At 58.7% G+C, this 21,417-nt stretch overlaps 2 protein-coding genes across 2 annotated transcripts in view; both read right to left on the reverse strand.

Moving 5' to 3' along the window:
* Positions 1-1,742: 1,742 nt before the first annotated feature.
* Positions 1,743-19,224, reverse strand: LOC119095390 (polycomb protein suz12). Its single transcript, XM_037218239.1, has 14 exons — positions 19,220-19,224; positions 18,837-18,932; positions 18,108-18,192; positions 11,301-11,392; positions 10,319-10,407; positions 9,354-9,439; positions 8,564-8,802; positions 8,030-8,219; positions 7,067-7,293; positions 6,019-6,207; positions 5,121-5,231; positions 4,269-4,390; positions 3,430-3,582; positions 1,743-1,880 (listed from the first exon to the last, which is right to left on the reverse strand). Exons 2-14 carry the CDS (start codon positions 18,900-18,902, stop codon positions 1,793-1,795), a joined length of 1,737 nt encoding a protein of 578 aa, XP_037074134.1. The 5' UTR covers positions 18,903-18,932; positions 19,220-19,224; the 3' UTR covers positions 1,743-1,792.
* A 1,768-nt stretch (positions 19,225-20,992) lies between these two features.
* The window catches only part of LOC119095090 (annexin A4-like), a 5,360-nt gene continuing 4,935 nt past the window's right edge, over positions 20,993-21,417 (reverse strand). The window contains exon 5 of the mRNA XM_037217981.1: positions 20,993-21,001. Within this exon, the coding sequence (XP_037073876.1) occupies positions 20,993-21,001 (9 nt within the window). The remainder of the gene's footprint in view (positions 21,002-21,417) is intronic.

The raw sequence follows: 21,417 nt of genomic DNA on the forward strand, positions 1-21,417 counted from the left end.
ATTCCGACGCGGTAGAGCCAGTGGACACACAGCCTCGAACGCCCATGTCCAACTGGAAAGCTTCAGCCCCCTATCTGCGAGTAAACGTCCGTTTCTGCCGGCCGTGTATTTCAAGAGGCGGTTTACGGCGATAGACATTGAGCAGCAGTATCGGCGGCGTCCTTTAGGACAAAACACCAGTATCCGAGGATGAGACCTCTGTCGAACACAACAGCACGCCTAAAACACAACAGCCACCAGCGGACAGGTCCAGCTGTCAGCCGGAAATGACCCACTTCCGGTCACACGGCACAAGGCAGGAGCGAGCTATCGGCACCCTGAGCAGTTATGGATGTCACTGATGGTAGGCCAGAGGCGGTGTGAAAGTGACGATAATCGCTCAGAGGCCACTGGGGTCTGGCCTCAGGTCACCGAGGTCGAGGCTTCAAGGTCGCCAAGGCCAGCGCCCAAGGCACGGGCGCAGACCAAGTCCCATTCGCGTCGTGTTGGCAGTTTGACTACGCTCGGAGCGTCCTACGGTACACAGACCGCCTAGTTACACGGATTCCGGTAGAACTCGCCGCCGCGGCATGACGGCTCGGTGGAACGCGGTCGTTGACAGCCGACAGCCGCGGCGCACTACAGAACACACGGGCGCAAAATTGCCGCCCGGGCACCCACATTTGATTAATGTCCTTGTGTGACTATGGCGAACGCTTAGTGATGCCCGTTGATGCGTAAGCACCGGGAGAGGAGGCCCGGACTCCCAGTGAATCAATGAAAGGCGGCGGCGGCGACGGCGGACGCCCTGGGATATGTTATGCCTGGCGTGATGCCGCCGTCGCGGCTGAGGGAAGAGGTATATGGGCAGGACAGTGACGTCCTTTTGACAATGACTGCACGTGATCGGGTCAGTTCACACGCAGGGGTGCACGACACTGCGCAAACACGTGGTCACGTGACGGGGGCAAAGGTCAACCGCCAGGCCTCGCGGGCCACACAACACATCAACTGGCGGGGGAGGGGCGAGGGCGTCTCCAGTATCCCGCACGCGCCCATACGAGGACGCTACAACCACCAGACACCCGCTACGTCACACACCAGACACACGTGGCCCGCCGGCCACAGCGCGGGGGGGGGGGGGGGGCGGGCGGCGCCTCCTGCCAGCCACCGGACCCCGGCGACTCTGACGACCCTCCCACTGGCAGCCAGAGCCCGCGGAGTCCGCGGAGTGTCTCGGCTAGGCGTCACACAAAACCGGGCGCCGTCGAACGGCCAGTCAGCCAGGCCTGGGGTCGGATCACCCAGCCGCGCGTTGGGCGGGGCGGCCCCGGAGCCGGTCTGATCCGGTTCGAACCGGTATTGACAGCCCGCGTCCTCTCGGTGCGCTGACCACGGCCTTCTCCACTGTGTATTTCTCTTCACGTTGTGGAGCCGGCGTCGCGCGACAGCCCACCTCATCGCACCTTACCTTATTCAAGCCGAACCGACACCCCTTCCAGACTTCACCTGACGCGTACGGCCCTCTCAGTCCCACTCACTACAGCTGACCGCTATTCATTCTGACCGCAATTCATCACCGCTATCCCAGCCATACCCTCGGCGGCGCCCGCCGCCCAGCCTCCTCTCCACATGCCTGCGGCACTCTCCGGCCGCGCTGCCATTCCGGCGAGCGGCGGTGGCGGCGGCGGCGGCGGCGGCGGCGGCGGGCCGCGCCGGTCGTCTAGTGGGGCCGAGCCACGTGGAGCGTGCGCCGCCCGCTGCCCGGGCGGGGGCGGCGGTGGCAGCGGGCCGCGCCGGCGTCAGCCGCAGGTCAGGTGGTGGCCCCCAGCAGATTGTTGACGAGCGTGGAGGTCAACAGGCCGTCGCGCTCCACCAGCTCCTGGAACTGCTGGATCGCCCTGCCGAGAGCAGACGGGCGGGATCTGGTCAGAGGTCAGAGGTCAGATAAGGTCAGAGGTCAGGACGCAGGGGGCCGGGTCAGGCCGGGTCACGGCAGTGGAGCGCCCTGCCGGGCACACCGTGTCGGCGCCGCGGTTGGGTTTACCCTGCTGTAAAGCTGAGGAACTCAAACCATCGCGTTAAGCGTGCCCTTTTAAAAAATATATTTCGACCGAATCTTTTCAATGGATGTATTTCTGAGATCAGATCCAACTAACCAGTGCTTGTGTGAGCCCTGACCACTACCATCCGATCGCGTAATTCCAGTTCAACCGCAGAGCTTGGTGTCCAGTTTAACGCCCCGCAACGCTCGGCACGGTCCGTCCTGCCCTCTGACGTCACCTGACCTTGAGCGCGGCTGCTGCCACCGGCCGCAGGCCGCATCCGTCAAGGACAAATAGCGAGCGCCTAAAGCGACTCGAACTCGCCCGCCACGGGTAGGTGGGTCGGAAGGTAGGCGTTCTCACCAACTGAGCCAGTGGGACGGACAAAGCCTTACACGTTATCGTACCGCACTGCATGAAGCCGGGCAACTGAGAAGGTCACCTAAGTGGTCACAGCCGCTGCCTGCATTCGAACTCGAGGGGGAGAGGCGCAGTTATGCTGTTCTAGCGACTGCGTCGCACGAGATCTCGGAACAACATTCGGACTTGCACCGAGGAGGGACTGCCGTAGGAAACAGCACTGCACGTCACAAGACCACGCGTTCCGACAAACCCCGCCATAGTCACACGACTTACAGAAACCAACTTTAGCGGTTAATCAGAACGAATATGTCGTACGATGAAGATTAAAAGGCATGCCACAGGATTCGAAAAAAAGGCCCAGACCTAAATATCCCTGTCCCCTCCAATTCCAATTCATTTGGCTCGGACTAATTTAACAAGGCTCTCATCTTCTCACTTCGCAATTTACTTTGCCGCACCATATGGACTAGGTCTTCTTCAACTGGATAATGCCGCGGCTGGAATTTGTCCACCCATTTCCCCCAGACCCCGTTCCGGCGATTGTAACAATATACAAAGCCGGGTCCACACTGCACAGGACAAAGTCGAGTGGAAACAAAAGTATGGACCCGCTTGATGACCATGAAGACGGGACATTGGCATAAGGGCACTAAACAAAGTAAAAAAACTGTTCGCTGTCGAATACGTCTCCCAATACATGCTCTCTACATCCGTTGCCTGCAGTTAAAACTGCCCCATGCACTGCCGTGCCCCAGGCACTTCGGAAAGAGCAGGAATGCCTCCGGCACTGCTGCAGGTTCGAGCATGTACAACCTCGTTTTGGCTTCCTCGCGTTACAGTTCGATCCAGATGGTTAGATGTCTCACGACAAACCCCTTGTGAATCATTGGCAGGCCAAATCAGTCACTGGGAGCTTAACTGCCACCCTTCCTGCCTTCACCAAAGCACCCTGCGATCACCAATCGCTGTGTGACGTAATGTTTCGGCGACCACCCGGCCTCGAACCCGGGACCTCCGTCAGGGAGACGCCCCTTCTCCTCACCGGTGTATGTGCCCGGGCGAGATGACGCCGAAGTCGTACAACGAGGAGAGGTGCAGCACGAAGTTGCGGTAGAGGTTGCGGTTGACGATGGTGGCGCCGTGCTGTTCGATGAAGAGGCTAAGCGCGGCGGGCATCTGGAGGTCGCCCACGAAACTGCCGGCGCGGCGGAGACGGCGGTGAGGACGAGTCCCGGGGCGGCACCAGCGGGGGCGGGGCGGGGGAGCAACGCTTCCCGGTCAATACCCAATTAACTGATTTCAATATGATACTTTGGCATTTCAATGGAAAGGAGCTAAAATGCTCAAGCTCCTCACTCCCCGTCCCCCCCCCCCCCCATACACAACATCAGCTGGTGGTGGCATCCACGGATATGCATTCACAGTACATATGTGGGAATGATATCAATGTCAGCCCCAGGTGCATTGGTATCTATAAAAACTGATACAACGCCCTGGCGACCGGCCGTGGCTGTTCTCGGAGTGCACAAGGACAGACAGTTTAGGATCATAAAGCATTGATGTCGGTTTTCGAGGGTTCAGTGAACAACCAAGTGCCTATGTCTAGAGGTGAGGGCCTTTTCATCTCGCCAACCACCAAAAATCACACAATTTTTGTCAGAACCGTAACAATTGCTGAACAAGTCTCATTACATCCCCCCCCCCCCCCCACCCCACACTGAATCCAAAACGCTCTGGCCAGGACAGAGTCTTGACCAGAGCCAGACCCTACGCCAAGTAAACCACCCGATTCCCAGCAGAAGCCCAGTCTCTACCCCACAAGAGCGACCAACACCGCGCTAGCACGCCACCCCCTCCCGCGACGGCGGCCGAGCCACTGACTTGTACTTCATCACGTGCAGGTTCCACATGACCATGAGCGCCTTCTCGCCCTCGTTGACGTCGCTGAACTCGTAGATCATGCGCCGCGTCTTGGTCCGCAGCCACGTGTGATCGTGCTCGCCCTGCCGGCGAATCACAGGGCGCCACGTGTCACGCGGTGACGTCACAGAATCACAGTGTGGTCGCCCGATGTCGAAATGTTGCCGTGGTTACGTGGAAAGTGACATCGAAGAAGCTGTTCTATGCAAAGTGTGGTGTTTTTCCTTTCAATACATACTGTACGCCAAACCATTCTGTCGCGCAAGATTTCCACGAATTATAATTTTGCGAGTCAGCTGACCAATGCGTTCTTGCAGATCTAACAGACGAAAGCACCAGCAATCATGATTGCTGCATATAACATACATAGCACTCACGAAGATCGCTCTTTCCTGTAAAATCTCCGAAAAAAACAGAAAGATCCCCCAGTTCAGATATTTTTGATACAGTTTCAACTTTAAAAACATACCTCGACGTACCACGAAGTATCTTGAAGTCCTAAGAGCCATGTTTACGTTTCCGGAGGTTCCCTCCGTTCCATGGAGACACCCATCAATGGCCAGCGATCTCTTCAGCTCCTGGGGAGCGCGCAGATCCCCAGAGTCTGCTTCCAAGGCCAGAAGGCACCGCTAGATCCCCCGGGCTCTGGGGTACGCCTTACTACCCACGGAGGTCCCATTACCTCTCTGGAGGGCCCATCAGACCCCAGAGACCCTCTCACGGGAGGAGTCCACCCCGGAGGCACCAGTAGACCCCGGGGCTCCCTCTGCGGGGAGGAGGCCGGCCGAGGCGTCGCCGGTGGCGCCCCCTCACCTCCGAGTCGTAGGCCAGCTCGGCCGGCGGGATGGCTAGGTTGGTGGCCGTCCGGTGATACATCCGGTTGTGGCCGGTCACGAACGGCCGCATCCGCTCCTCCGTCTCACTCTGAGGACCGGTCACGACAGGTCAGGTCAGGTCACGACAGGTCGGGTCAGGTCACGGCAGGTCAGGTCACGACAGGACAGGTCATGTCACGGCAGGTCAGGTCAGGTCACGACAGGCCATCACAGAGCGCATCTGGGGGCTGCAAACCGGGCCACGTTTAAACAATGAGGCCAGCAATAACACCCTCCGTCTCGTCCCACAGGTTATGACAGCACAGATAAGTCCAGGTCAGATCAAGTCAGGTCCAGTTAGGGCGGCGCAAACCAAGTCGGGTTAGCCACGGCAAGGCCGGACCAACAGAGGACGACAAACATCCACACCACTCTCCACATCAATCTGAGGTCACCTAGAGGGCCAGGACGAGCCTCAGCACATCCGATCAGCGTGGGTCAGACCACGTCAGAATACGGTCAAGGTCAACATGACCACGTGAAAGGTAACCGCGGCGCTCCGTCTTGCTACGACGTTCCAGCACATCGCAGGTTAAGTCACGGCGGCGTGGCTTAGCAAGTGGCTTGACAAGTACGCCATCACTGAGTTTGTACACCACACCGACCGTTCCCACGGCAGCCGGTTTTGGTCGCAGCTCCAAGGACCACCGGGCGCGTCTCTCAGTGTCCTCATGCTACTCCTGCTGCGCGAACGTTCCACCACTTCCTCCTACTCCAATAATTCTCCGCAGTCAGCCAGCCCCATTCTAACATGCTCGTCCTGTTATCCCCCCTTCGCCCCCCCCCCACACACACATACCCCTGCTTTCCTCCGCCCTGCCCCCTCGCCCGCTCACCTGCTGGAACTCGGCCAGGCTGGGCTTCTGGCGGCGCGGCCGGCACACCAGCACGCTGGTGGAGGGCGTGCGGCGGCCGGGCCCCGAGCGGCCCGTCGGCGGCCGCGCCAGGTCCAGCGGGTTGCCCGCGTACGAGCTGTCGTACGACTCGTTCAGCGACACGTCGATGCGCGCGCCGCGTGCGAACGGCTGCAGCGGGGGGCACGGGTCAGAGCCGAGGTGGGAGGCAAGGGGCACAGCTGGGGTGGGAGGCACGAGTCAGAGCTAGAGTGAGAGGTACGGGTCAGAGCTGGGGTGGGAAGCGCGGGTCTGAACTGGGGTGGGAGGTACGGGTCAGAGGTGGGGTGGGAGGCACGGGTCAGAGCTGGGGTGGGAGGTACGGGTCAGAGCTAGGGTGGGAGGTGCGGGTCATAGCTGGGGGGGGGGGGGGGGGAGGCACGGATTAGTTGTTGCAGGGGGCTGGAGCCAGCGGCGGCCGCGTTTGAGGGGGGGGGGGGGGCAAGGGGATGGGATTCCGGCATAGCTGACTTTCTGGTCTGCTTGTTGAGGGGCTTATTAACACCACTACAGTCGCAGCCCCCCCCCCCCCCCGAGGTTAGCGAGCGTCCTGGGGGGGGGGCTACATCAGCGCAAGACAACTGGGTGGACAGGCGGAAGGTGGACGACCGGGAAGGGCTCGCACCGGTTGGTGGACAGCGCACGCCCGCCGCAAACCACGGCCAACATTCCCAAGCTGTCGGTCACATATGACCAACTCTTCAAACTGCACAGGTTACGGTCGACGTGTTCTTGCCATCCGGTTACACTCCCACAAACGTTAACAAATGACACCGGCATCCTTCTACGCTAGTGGTATGCGCCTATAGTTGGGCTTGGGCCATCATCATCTCCATCATCTTCGTGATCCCCACACCAATAGCCCCCTGTCGGCGGTCCGGCGACTGTTTCCATTCCACAAGCCCATGCCGCCGCCGCCACCGCCGGGTGGCCCCGTACCGCGTAGCAGGTGAAGCAGGCATGGCACAGCTGCCACCGGGTGGCCCCGTACCGTGTAGCAGAAGGTGAAGCGCGCGTGACACAGCTGCAGGTGCTTCAGCAGCGGGTACAGCTTGTGGCAGTTGAGCGAGCACCAGGGGCAGAGCAGGTCCTGGCGGGCCTCCGTCTGCTGGCGCGACGCCGGCCCGTAGATGAACTGGTAGAGGATGAGCGGCGGGGGCGGCGGCGAGGCCGGCTCCACGCCCGTCGGCTTCTCCTTGTCCACCGACCAGCTCTCGCCTGTCGGCCGGGCGGCGGCGTGACGACCGGCGCCACGGGGCTGGTGCGGCTGTCCGCGATTTCGTTCACAGTGCTCATGGGGTCCGATCACGTCCGCACCGAAGGTGGGAGTAGATAAGAAGCGGTGCAGAGGCTTGAGACCGGTGGCGATCCCGCGCCAAATGGCCTGCCGCCGTCCCCGGTTACGAGGACGACAGATGGCGGAAGCGGAACACACAGGAACGGTGGATGATAGATACTTTGAAGAAGCAGAGACAACGAAAGAAGAACTGAGAAAGTTGGGGGGGGGGGGGGAGGGAGCGGAACACCCAGGAACGGTGGACAACACACGTCCTGAAGACGCAGAGACGACAACAGACTACATGAATGGGTTGGGCGGCGGAACACCCCTGAAGAGTAGAGGACAGGCATACTGAAGAAGCATAGACCGTTTCGAGACATGACGTCGGACCTAGCGGCTCTGTAGCCGCCGCGGCATCCGTGGTAAAGGGACGCGTCTAGATCCGATGAAGGGAACGTCACAGCAAATATTACATCACGGAGATGAGTCGAGGGAAGCATTTTCAAGTTGCAATTCACTATTCACTCCTTGTGAAGCAACTGTAGCATCCGGCCTCTCGTGCCTCGTTCATCTCCAACATGATCCTGCACTCCCGAATTTTTCTGGCTTTGATTGACAGCGACGCGCGAAGTCACGGCGACGCAATGCCATGCGATCAGCTGTTCCTCCACTCACGGCTATTGGCGCTGCTGCTCGACTCTTCCTTTTTGCTCCGCCCCCTCTTGGTGCCGGCCGCCATCTGATTGGTGTCCCGCGGCTGCAGTGGGCGGGGCCTCTCGACGGTCGGCTGCGGCATCTGATTGGTCCAGGCCAACCGCAGCTTCAGCGTGGGAGCTGACTGGAATGAGTCGAGTGGTACGGGAGCCTGCAACAGGCAGGGGCGTGTCACGTTACGTGGTGCAAGAGCCTGCAACAGGCAGGGAAGCGTCACGTCACGTGGCGCGAAAGCCTGCAACAGGCAGAGAGGCGTCACGCCACGTGGTGCGGGAGCCTGCAACACACAGGGAAGTGGCGCGTCACGTGATACGGGATTGACACTTCTCTGCATCGCCACCGCAAACCCTCCCAACTTCCGCAGGTCCCACCTCAAAACAGCTCTCACGCAACGCTCCCCAGCGCAAAAGACCCGGCACCCTCCCATCCGCATCTCCCACCCCCTCTCCTGTCTCCTGGACGAGCTCCACCCCGTCCGCACCCTCCCCAGCGGACCTTGCCGTCGTCGAAGCTCTCCCAGGAGGTCTTGCGCGGGCTGCCGGCGCCGGCGCGCGTCTCGCGGGCCGGCGGCTCCTCGGCCGTCAGCAGCACGTCGTACTCGCCGTCGGAGAGCAGGCAGCGGCCGGCGCGATCCGTCACCGCCAGCTCGGCGCGCAGCTGCTCCGACGACGACGCCGCCGCCGCGGACGCGGACGACGAGGCGCGCCCCACCTTGCGCCGCTTCGGGTTCGGCTCTGTCGGGCGGGGAGGGGTCAGCGGAACGGGCGACGATTTTCTGGGAGTTGTACATCGTCGTGCAGTCTCTGTGCAGAACGTCGGTGGCTCACGTGGGCTGAGGCGGGTGTGATGACGCACACCGGTGATGATGATGATTGGGGTTTTAGGGCGCGTCGACTTCTACGGTCATTTTGCGCCCATAACAGCTAAGTGTTTACCGTGGTGTGTAAATGGCTGTGAATCCTACGTTTCTCAAAAATGAAAACAGCTGTCCGGTGCCAAGCATGCGAGAATCGTCACCAATAAGGTCTGAAAAGGTAAGACCTGACGCATCTCGTCCGAAGTAAAGTGCCCGCTCTTCTCTGAACTGTGGGCAAGAGTGAATAACGTGCCGAACCGTAAGTGGCGCATCACAGCGAGGACATTTAGGGCGTTCTTCACCGCACAAAAGGTAGCTATGTGTTGCGTGCGTGTGGCCAATTCGTAATCTGCTCAGGGTTACTTCTTCGCGTCTCAATTTACGTGAACTTGAAGACCATGGACCCAGTTGTGGCTGGGGCTCACTCACCCTCGTTCTCCCGGTTGCCGGGCAGGGGAAACACGCGCACCGCCAGCACGAACGTCTTTGGGCCGCTGCCGTTCTGCGTGGAGAAGCTGCAACAGCGGCGGCCGACGTCACAAGTCAGACCTCGTGCAGCAATCGATAGATGGCACCACTCACAGGTCCAGCGTGTTTTCGCAAGGACAACGCGATGTTGAACAATTGGCATGTGAAAAGTAGACAACACCACATCGAAGCAAAGCAACTCTTGAACATGTGAGGCCTGGCCATGATGGGGATTTACTTCATTCACGGCACGTGCCCGATATTCGCATGGGTTGGATGGATATCCATGACGTCATCCCAAAGGAACGAGGAGCACATCGTCAGGCCTTTTTCCGGAGCGCTGGAAGTTTCGGTGTTTACATTGGCGCTCAGCGGTCGTGGTGCGACCAGTCAGGCCCTAAAAATAAATGACATCGTATGGACACTGCCACCCGAGCGATACAAGCTGAGATAATTTTGCTGCAGCATAATCGTCCAACACTACCAGGAATTTTGAACTGCTTCGTGACTTTGATCCAACCCGCTTACACTCCAAATGACAACCCTGACACTGACACTTTACCTGACACACCTGGCACCGATACCCCATGTCACACTTCGCCGCCCGACTCTGTCCGCTGGCAGCAGCGCCACCCAGCGGCCACCTGACCTGACCCGTCCCACCACTTCCCAGCGTGCCCGAATGACCGCAACCCTGGTCACCGGACCCGCCAGAGGATCACGTGGTCCTACTGGCCGTCCGTCAGCCGCGGTGACCGGGGTCAGCGGTGACCGGGGTCAGCGGTGACCGGGGTCAGCGGTGACAGGGGTCAGCGGCGACCGGGGTCAGCGGGGTCAGCTGCGACCGGGGTCAGCGGGGTCAGCTGCGACCGGGGTCAGCGATGACCGGGGTCCACGGTGACCGGGGTCAACGGTGACAAGCGTACCTCTCGGCTGGTATGCAGGAGGTGGGCACAGTGGGCGGCGCCGACGCCTCGCTGGGGTTCACCACCACCTCGTTGGTGCCGAACGACGTCTGAAACCGGGGTCACTGGGTCACGAGAGGTCACACCACCGGTCACGAGACATCGCAACGTCCGAAACGGAGACACATGGTGATCAGACATCAGACACCAGACATCAGACATCACGACGAGCCGGTGTCGATCTACAAGTGCTTAGAACCGGGACACGAGGTCATCAGAGGTCACCAGTGGCGCGTGCTGAACGCTGAATCCCGGTCATGCAACCACCGGCGTTCACGACAGTCTACGGCAGAGAGGTGCTGGAAAAAGGGCGGGTGGAAGGCGACCAGTTGCACCCACAGCGTGCAACTCAATGCCATAGTGATGAAGATAGCGTACCGTTAGATAATCAACGTATCGCCATACATATGTCTGGGGTCAATACTGCAAGGGTCACAACGGTAGAGGACACCGGTAAGTCAGGCTCAAAGCTGAGGCGAACAGGGCGGGCACTCCTTCACACCCGCGTGAGTGTTGGCGCCAACACGTGCTCCCCCAATGTCGCAATGAACCGCTGGGGAGCACTCCAGCAGCGTCCCTGTGATCAGTCGCGCAGCAAGTATGACCCGGTTAGAACGAGGCGTGACAGAGAGCTGGCGAACAGGTCCGGCCCTCCCACGTCCAGCGAAGATGTCAGACCACAGCAGGCGCTGTGCTATAATCAGCTCCCCGGGGAGGCCGGTCGGGCCAGTCAAGGCCGGATATCAACGGACAGCATTAGCGCCAACTTTCGTAGACATGCACCACCACCTTTTGCAACGCGCTGGTCTTTCCTTCGGCAGAGAGCAGTTCGCCCAGCCCACGAGCGACTTCCAAAGCAGGTCGCGACGTCAAAGCCCGCACGCTGTCTTTTCACGGCTCAAACCGTACAAAGCGCACACCCCGCCAGCAGCCGTCTACTGACCGTGACGACGGGAGCGGCGCCCTCCTTGCGCCGCTTGTGGCACAGCTTCTTCAGCGTCGTCTCCACGCGCACGGAGGCGGGCGGCGAGTCATCTGCGGCAGCCGGGAGGCAGGGTCAGGGTCAGAGTCAGAGTCAGAGTCAGGGTCAGTCAGTCAGGGTCAAGGTCAGAGTCAGGGTCAGAGTCAGGGTCAGGGTCAGAGTAAGGGTCAGGGTCAGAGTAAGGGTCAGGGTCAGGGTCAGGGTCAGATTCAGCGGCGGAGAACACTCAGGCGAGCCCCGCTCCCCCCCCCCCCCCAGGTGGGACAGGTGACAATGCGCGGGTCACGCGCGGCCACCAGCAGAGGGCGTTGTCGTCATTTCACGGCGCACTCAGCTGCTGAGACTATACTAGACCTGAGACTAGACCGTGGGGAATCGAATCCCGTTTCTTTGGTTCCCCAGTCGCGCAGTTAACCACTACGTGATCGGCGCCATCCGAGGTGGGACCTGCACGAAACCAGTTGGGAGAAGAGGGGGACCACGGTGCGGGACACCACGTCCACCCTCTCTGAACTGTATCCGTAGGCCCAACGGTAAAGTGCAGGGCCATTGGAGCGTTGGGGAAGGGGAGGGGGAGAGGAGGCACGTCCGGTCGCAAAAAAAACATGGCGAATTCAGCCCACCGTCATTATGCACTGCACCAAATCGTTTGACCCGGGCCCGCGGCTGGGTACGCGGCCGGCGAGCTCCCACCCATGCGTGAACCAAACGCTTTTGCACTAACTGCGGGCAGGCTCCAGGTTGTATGAAAGTGTTTTGCTAATGACCCTGGCAGCTGCACTTTGCTAATGACAAATACTCAGCAGACACCGAAGCTTTTGTCTAGGTTTGCGCCGCATAACACTATCACCTCTGTGCTGAGCACCTGTTGCCCGCCTGCATAATGGAAGCCGACCATCAAACATCCGACAAGGCTTCCATAGTTCACGTCTAGGCTAATGCATGGACGCTCGGTTCTAGGGAACGGCGATAACCGTGCTGGTTCCAGCAGAAAAAAAGGTGAGCTAGACGACAGCTTTATCAGCAACTGTGACAGTGGAATCGCTTCATAACTTCAGTGAATGGTCTTGATAACAGTTCAGTGGTCGTGCAGTGCCGTTTGCCCAGCTAGGACAACTCCAGAGCCATCCACTGAACATACATATATCCCCACCGAAGGTTGTTGTTACCGCACCGTCCATTTTTTCGTGGCATCCTCCGTCAGGCAGCAGCTCCAGGTCTCTGCGCCACAAAGGGACCCTTGGCCCAGCCAAAGCACCGTAGGCACGGTAACTGAAGTCGAACTGGTAGTAACCGAAACCGTGGCAATCAAAACCGTAGTGACAGAAGGCGTCACAACCAAAACCAACGCCGTGGTAGCCGAAAGTGAAACCGTAGTGTCCCAAACACGACCGCACCGCGGCTGTCCAGAGCCTCCCCTCCCCCGATCGTGTGAAGCATCACTCGACGGGGCGATGATGGTTTGGTCTTTGGGGTGCGCCGACCGCGCTGGTCCTGTGGCACCCATCCTCGTCGACTAAACACAGCACCCGGCCATCCTTCACTTCACGCGCCACCGGCGAACACCGTCTGCGACGACCTTGCTACTTGGTTACAAACTCGCCGGCGCAAATAGCAGCCGCCGCTATAGACCGAGGCAGCTTGTGCCGTGTGATCGAACGCGCGCACAAACACCATCCCGCGTCTAATGCGGGTAACGGCCCACCGTTCCGAAAGAATGCATGATTGAATGAGACTGCGGCGCCGCCTCCATGAGCGCGCCGCCGTGTTTACACGGCTACTTGAACGCCATTACACGGCTGTATGAGCGCCATAACGCGGCTGAGCTGAATGTTACATGACTACCGGCGCCGACCCATCGCCGGCCGGGCGCCGGACAATGAGACGCACCGGTGAGCGGACGGCGCAGTTTGCCAGTATCGGCGCTCGCCGGCTGTCAATGCGGCGCCGCTGCAGCGGCTGGTTCGCGGCTCGGTCACCAGACGCGGCGGCCGCAGGTTGTGGGTGGCGCGGCTCGGGGGCGCTGCGAGGGCGCAAACCGGCCGCCCCGCCGTCGCCGGGCAGGTGCCGTGTCGTCCCGGCCGGGGACGACGGCGAAGGTGAGGCGAGGGAAAGGAGGGCCAGCTCGGTACGCCGGAGGAGACGCGTGCCTGCCGCGCCGCTGACCCGGCTTAGAGCCCTGACCCCGGAACTCTGACCTGACCCGTCTCAGGGCCCTGACCTCCTGAGCTCTGACCTGACCCGTCTCAGGGCCGACCCCTGAACCGTCCTGACCCGTCTCAGGGCCCTGAGTCTTGACCTGGCCCGTGTCGGTGCCCTGACCTCTGACCTGACGCATTCCAGGGTACTGACCCTTGACCTAATCCGCTGCTCACGGCCGCGTGACGCGAAGCCGAGTTCGGATATCAGAGTGGAACTGCTAGCCGCCATGGAGCCCTTGTATCTGTGACAACCTGAAGCTGCATCTGTGTACCCCCATCCGTGGCTGCTGCAAGTCTACACAGCTTTCCGGGAGCTTAGTGAAAACCCAACCGACGAGCATCGGCTAGCAGTGCTGCGACGACGGAATCTGCGTAGAGCCTCTCACAAGTCAGGGAAGAGAACGGCCGTGACATCTAGTTCTGCAGCTGGTGTTCCGAATAGCCAATTATCTGCCAAATGTCACCAGCGCACAGACCCTTTTTAGAACCTTCTTGAAGATCGTCAAGAGTGCGCACCTTTAGGCAATGATCTTACATCCAGCAAAGTGCTGCCCATCGACCAGAATAGTGTGATAGTAAGACCTCGCCTCCGCCTTGCCTGCCCAAACTGACTGCCCAACTCCACATCGTCGGAGCCCAAACCACACGCATCGCCCCACAACCCACGGACCAATCCCACGGGCTCGCCGGTGTGATGAAGGTGCAGATCGCGTGCCCGGACGCCAGCTGGCCGCCGCCGCCGCCGCCGCCGCCGCCGCCGCCGCCGGGCCGTGCAGCCTCCCTCCTGGGACGGCTGACCGGCCGCTGGCCGCGGTGGCCGCGCGACCGCCGCGACGCGCTCCTCCTCGCCGCCACCGCGCTCACCGCCGCTGTCAAGCTGTCGGCCGTCGTAGGGCTGTCGCTCGCTTGCTGGGGCCAGGCGGCACGCTACGCCGCCGAGCCGGTGGCCATGGAGATCTCTGACGAACCGAGCGCATTCCCGGGGCTGACGCTGTGCCCGCGCCGGTCGCACGCCGCCGTATACAACGCCAGTCTGGCGCTGCTGCGGCGCGGGGACATCACCGACGCCGAATTCCTGCGCCGCACGCGGCCCGACCCGTCGCGCCTGCTCCGGTCGTGCGCGCGCTGCAGTGTGAACGCCAGCCACGTGACCGGCGTGCATCTCGAGTCGATGCTCTGGGTCGACGACGAGACGCTGCTGCCACAGTGCGTGGACCTGGAGCCGCGGCCGCCGCCGCCCTGGCCACGCTACCAGCCGTTCTCTGTGCAGCTTCGGCTGGCCGTGGCGGCGGCGCCGGGCGCCGGCTGGACGTACCAGCTGTACGCCCGGCCGCCCGGCGAGCGTGCCACGCTCCACCACAGCGTCTACAGCCTGGGCGAGCCCGCCAGCGCCAGCGTGCTGCTCACGCCGGGACACGTCGTCTCGTTGCACGTGACGGCGCGCAGCGTGCTCCGCGTCAGCCGGCGCGCGGAGCGCTGCAGCGACGAGCCGCGCGCCACCTGGCAGCGGCGCTTCCGGCACTGCGTGCAGGCGGCGCTGGCGACGGCCGCCGGCTGCCGTGCCGCCTGGATGGACGCGCCGCTGGCGCTGCCCGCCTGCGCGCTCGGCTCGCAGGCGGCGCTGCGCGCGGCGGCCGGCCGGCAGCGCTGGCGACGCCGGCTGGCGGCGCGTTGCCAGGACACGCCGCCCTGCCTCTGGCGCCAGTACCGGGTGGCGGCGCCGCCACTGGACGTGCCAATGGCGGCGCCTGACCGTATCCAGGTGGACATCACGGCCGACTCGCTGGCCGAGTCGCGGCGGGAGCGGCTTGCCGTCAGCGTCGGCGATCTCGCCTCGGCGATCGGCGGCCTCGTCGGCCTCTTCGTCGGCGTGTCCGTGTTCTCGGCGCTCGACGCCGCGCTCGCCGTCGCCCGACGCGGACTGACGTCACCGTAACGTCACACGGCGGCGGCGGCGGCGGCGACGGCGCTACCGCTCTCACGCTGCACGGGCGTGCTCCCGATGTCCCGCGGGACGACAGCCGGCGCCGGACGGAGCGTTCGATCTAGTGACGTCGCTCCGACGTCTGCGTGACGTCAGCGGACCGCTTTCGTCGGGGCGCGCACGGAACGTACGTCACAGCGCTGACGTCACGATGACGACACCGTAGGCGGCGGAACAAGCGGGGGCAGCCAGGAAGCCGCCGCCGGATGTCTCGCCCACGTGTGTTGGGAGCCAGCACCGGCGAGAGCCTTCACCACTGGCCAGGATCAGCCGCTCTGGCGCCCAAAGAAACGGATGCCTCAAAAGCGAGAGCAAAGCGCGCCACACGCATCGGTGAAATACACAAAACACAATGTACCGCTTTGTGGCCGCGAAGCGCTGATCGTATCCAAGAATCGCTTAAGCTTACGTGCGGGAAAAATGTCTAGTTTGAACTGGGCCGTCTCTTGCAGGAAAGCAACCGTTTCGTGGGCCTTTTGGTGCAGCAACGTCATGACTACAGAGGACATTTTTAGTTCCAAAGACCAGAGTTTTCAAGATACGGCGGGCGAGTGGAATTTCTCATCGTGCAACTGGTTGTGTATATTATTGCGTACACTCAAGTGGCCCTGCGCAATAAGCGAAAGTGTACCTATTTTTACAACCCAGACATCAGCTGAAGGAAAGCCACAGTGCTTTGAAAGGCTACGCCATATGGGCGGTGACAGCGTCCCTATCGTGAACATCTGTCCACCTGTTTGCACACACCTGCCGCATGCCCTTACAGGCGGTTCCAGGCGTGGGAGGTGCTGTAGAAAACCAACCTTATTCGGTGAAAGATTAAATAAACGGATTACAACGTGTCGATGCAGGGTTGCCTGGAAAGCGGGGTAACAGGACGAAGCGCCGACCCCCATTCCGATTTTCCTATCGTTTAGTACGCTGACGACCACTGGTGCATGCGGTCACTGACGGGCTCCCCTGCTCGTCTGTTAACGGACAAACGGCCCGGAGCACATCAGCGCCGTCAACGGGTACCTCAGAGCCGCCGAAATAGCTTAGGCTCCATCACAAGATGCCCGTTTCTGGACGCGATCCTCTCAGCGGCTCGTACTGGACGTTATGTGGTTGTCGTTGGGGCTTAACGACGCACTCAGCTGCTGAGGCTACATGGCGTCGCCTGCCTTTCACCCTGGCAGGAAGGGCGGGCACCGCGGGGAATCGAACCTCGTACCTCTGGTTTGTACTGGACGTAATGAAACGGACAAATGCAGCGCGAGAACCTGCGGAGCCAAAGGTGATAAGCACGTGTTTTGCGGTACTCCGAGCCCGCTCTGGGCATTTCATTTTTCCTTGCTGCTGCAATAGCAAGGTGTGACGTAGTACAAGCCAGCCGCGTCACGACGTTCTCAGGAAGCGATCTGCACAGCTGAGCACAAATCGCCTTCCAAGGACCCCACATCATCTGCAGCTTCCGCGAATGCGAAGGCGGTTTAGTTACACTTCAACAGCCCTTACGGATTTTTGAGCATGGCTCTGTTTCATTGCGGCTTTTAGAGCTGCTTTTTAGCCAACTTCGCTGCATTCCGCCGTGTTTGGGGCACCAATACGCAACAATAAATAATGCCACCGTCCAGCTTCTGCGATTCACAGTGGTGGAAGCGTTTGCTGCCAGCACAGGTCTTACGTCATCCCTCTCCACTCATTCCACCCCACAAGATACGTTCATACTTCGTCAAGTTCGCTGCCAGCCGCTGACAGCAACGAGAGGCGACCATTCAGATCCGGCCATGGCGATTCTTGCATCTGCTCGCCATCCAAGCCACTGCTTTGCGACGGTTCGAAGCGACCGTGTGAGATGCATTTTAAAGCCATGCTTTGCACAGCACGTCCCACATTAGTGCTCATCAGTGACGGTTCCTACGGTGTGCACGGATGGCAACGACGGTTTTTGGTGGATTCACGTACTTTGCAAGACCTCAATTTCCACAGTCTTTAACATCTTAATTATGGTTGAAACTCGTCTCAAACAGCCCTTAGTAACTCCCCCGCTGCTTTTAGTCCTTAAGCAGATGTTTCAAACATAGCTTATGGGGGCGGCTGGGCGAACGTCACCGCCGAACGCGGACGAACGTCACCGCCGGGCGCGGACGAACGTCACCGCCGGGCGCGAGCGAACGTCACCGCCAGGCGCGGGCGAGCGTCACCACCGGGCGCGGACGAATGTCACCGCCGGGCCCGGGCGAACGTCACCGCCGAACGCGGACGAACGTCACCGCCGGGCGCGAGCGAACGTCAACCGCCAGGCGCGGGCGAGCGTCACCCGCCGGGCGCGGACGAACGTCACCGCCGGGCCCGGGCGAACGTCACCCGCCGAACGCGGGCGAACGTCACCGCCGGGCGCGGGCGAACGTCACCGCCGGGCGCGGACGAACGCTACCGCCGGGCGCGGGCGAACGTCATCGCCGGGCGCGGGCGAACGTCACCGCCGGGGCGCGGGCGAACGTCACCGCCGGGCGCGGGCGAACGTCACCGCCGGGCGCGGGCGAACGTCACCGCCGGGCGCAGGTGAACGTCACCGCCGGGGCGGGCGAGCGGGCGTACCTTTGCTAACGTAGAAGCCGATGTGTGAGATGGTCAGATACTGTCCTGGCGTGCAGTGGGCCAGGTCGTGCTGTTTCTTCTCCATCTGCGGACGGCGGACGGCACGCGTGACCTTCGGGTCAGTCGGGACGGTGGCCGCAGCCGTCGGAGCGCTCTCACGTGACAAAAACGACGCCGGTCGGGCCGGCGGAACGGAGCCGCGCGCCAGTTACGCGCAGGACCCTTCCCTCGTGATGGCGCGACGTGGAGCGAATGATGATGATTTCGGCTCTCAGACGCAATGAACCTAGTCTTTTGATACCCATTATGCCTACTATGAATGCCAGACAAAAGCAATAACCATCCACCATGAGAAAGAGCTTACAGCATCCATCTGAGTCAAAAATATTTACTCTGTGAGGACACGTATTGCATGATGCACGTCAGCAGGTACATGAAGAACCACTGATGTTTTAATAACAGCATTATGAAGTTTATCCTTTATTTCTATTTTCATGACAATGATGACTTAAGTTTTAGGGGACACCACTTCAGCAGTTATTTTGCACCCATTTCATTTTTTATTTTTGACTTTCAAAATGCCGATTAATGCCACCCAACCATCACTCAATCATCACTCAGTTTGCTGCTTTATCACAAATCATGTCAGTGAGTTAGTAAAAGTTATGTACACCACAGCACAGGGACTTGAATGATATAAATGTCTGTGTGGGTTGCAGCCCATCTTACCATGGATAAAAGTGTGTCCACATGGGTCAGCTTGGACTTCAACTTTTTCCTGGATGCTCTTTTCATGTAGATCAGGTTTCTGTGCAGAAAAAGTGGCTGAAACAGGTAACCCATTAGGACACATGCATATATGGACTATCCTAAGTCATTCAAAACATTGGTAACATAGTGAAGTCCTTTACTGCAGTACAGGTGAGATATTGGGGATGGATTGGAGACCCTAAAGGTCAAGATTTGTTGGCAGTTTGCTGATAGCCTAATGGGCTACTTTTCAGTCAGCATAAGCTACCAAAAGAAATGCACCAAAAGAAAGCAGTAGTCACGTACCACTAATATTCCTATCCGCAAATTATACACAAGAGTCGCAGGAATCATTTACTGACCGAAACAAGGGTCGAGCCCGTAGATAAACCTGTATATTTGGGTTGGCTCTGCAAGAAACAGATAATTGTCACAGCAATAGCTTGAAACTGTTATGTGCTGTGGAATTAGGACACAATGCTGTTCAGGCCTATTTGTACTACCAGGCCATAAATTCCACTGGCTGCAGCATATTCATACCCCAGTCTCATTTCAAAAAAAACTGCTTTACTGCATGTCTGTACTGTGGTGCCCACCATCTCTATTGATCTGAAATGTTGGCATTTTTTTAGGCTGAGTGTTTGATCAGCCAGCTGAGCATGAGCAAGTCCCCCACTGCTGTAGCAAGAAAAAGGGGTATGGATGGGAATAGGGTTAGGGGTAAGGTATGAGCATAGGGTAGGGTAGAAGTCTGGGTATGGGTCGGCACAAGGATAGGAGTATAGAGAGGGGTAGGAGTAGCAGTAAGAGTAGGAGCAGGAGTAGGAGTAGGAGTAGGTAGGAGAGAGGGAGTAGGAGTAGAGAAGGAGCAGGAGTAGGAGTAGGAGCAGGAGTAGGAGAGTAGGAGCAGGTAGTAGTAGAGCGTAGGATAGGAGAGGGCGGTGGTAGATATGGGGGGTAGAAGTAGGGGTAGGCTAAGCTAGGTTATGTCATGTGTTATGTTATGCTAAATGCCATGTTAAATCCCACTGAAACTGTCAGCCTTATTAGGACAAAAATGTTATTTGCTATTAGTGCTCAGGACAAAATTGGATGCTGTCACTGGCATCATACATGATATGGCTGTGGTGGCTCTCAATTGGTGGATGTGTAGTATGCTGCCAATATTGCTTTGCTTTGATTGTTATGCAATAATTTGAGACAGGATGGTATGGTTTGGTATGCAACCATTATGGGTGTGGTATGCTGACGCAGGAGTGCACAGATTATCTTAAAAAAACAATACTAACTTGTTCCTGATAATTTGTGAGTAAGTTTTTGCTACAATCATTACCACAATATTGCAATAGCCAGGCCTAATGTCCACAGATCACATATGTGACAATAATATCACATTTGCTTGACATGAGGATGTGCCTAAGACACTGGTCCATTTGGTTACAAATCATGCCAGCCAGTTAAACCAAAGTAGTATGTGGAAAGTAGTGACAGCACAGTAGCAGCCTTCAGTAAATCAATGCTATTTTCAAAATTCATGCTTGTAGAGTTAACTGATTTCATAGATATCTGCCAATTTTACTTCACATTCACCACCCATGAGCAAAATTCCATCGCCATGTGGAGCCTCATCAATCATGATGTGCTATACCAAACAATCTCTATCACATGCTTGACTGATTCTAATCAACAAAAGGACATCACTCCAGTCATAACCCTTTATTGTATCTTGTTCATGTTTTACATTGTCAGATCGCACAATGCTACCTTGAATAACCTTATTCCCTCGCCATTGCATTGTACCCGCAGCATTAGAACGGACCCCCATAACAAAGGCATGCGCCACTAACGTCAAAAAAACACTTACTTTCAAATGCCTGGAGGAACATCTCGTGATCCTGCTTCAACTGATCTGTGGAAATTGTCCTTCCATTTTCTTCTTCACGATCGCGCTTTTTGGGGGCCATTTTCTGAACAGATACGCGATACAACAAGAGTGCACCAACGCACCCCCGCCGACGCCCACCACTTCCGCCCGCGAGAACCGGACGTAGAGTCCCGCGCTTATGGATGCTTGAGTGCTGCCGCAAGCACGCTGTTATTGAGCCACTCCCCTGCTGCCAGATTTGTAGCGCGCTTTAGTTCCGCTGCCAAATTGAGAAAAAACCGTCGTTCTGCCGATAAGTCATAGTGCATCCATGAACCGCAGGTATGCTTAGCCCACTATTGGCACGCATCATAGCGACAAATTCATAGAGAATCCGTGAAAGTCCGTCTGGTCTAAAGTCCATACACTTTTGGAACTTATATGACTTTTGAGCAGGATAATGCTCGAGTCAGGTTGAACTGTGTACTGCTGCTTCTGAGCTCTGCTCTGGCCCACCCAAATGCGCGGATTTTGGTTGTAACGACTGTGAATTGGGGTATTTAACTCTGCCTTACCAGACAAGGCGATTTGACACCTGATCTTAGCTTTTCAACTCGGAGTGATTTCTCATCCGACTCCTGCTGTCATAAGCAATAAAACCGACTATAATGCGGATTTACAAATGTCTAGATGTGG

Source organism: Pollicipes pollicipes, unplaced genomic scaffold, assembly GCF_011947565.3.
Source record: "Pollicipes pollicipes isolate AB1234 unplaced genomic scaffold, Ppol_2.1 Scaffold_4219;HRSCAF=4965_pilon_pilon_pilon, whole genome shotgun sequence".
NCBI lineage: Eukaryota > Metazoa > Arthropoda > Thecostraca > Pollicipedomorpha > Pollicipedidae > Pollicipes > Pollicipes pollicipes.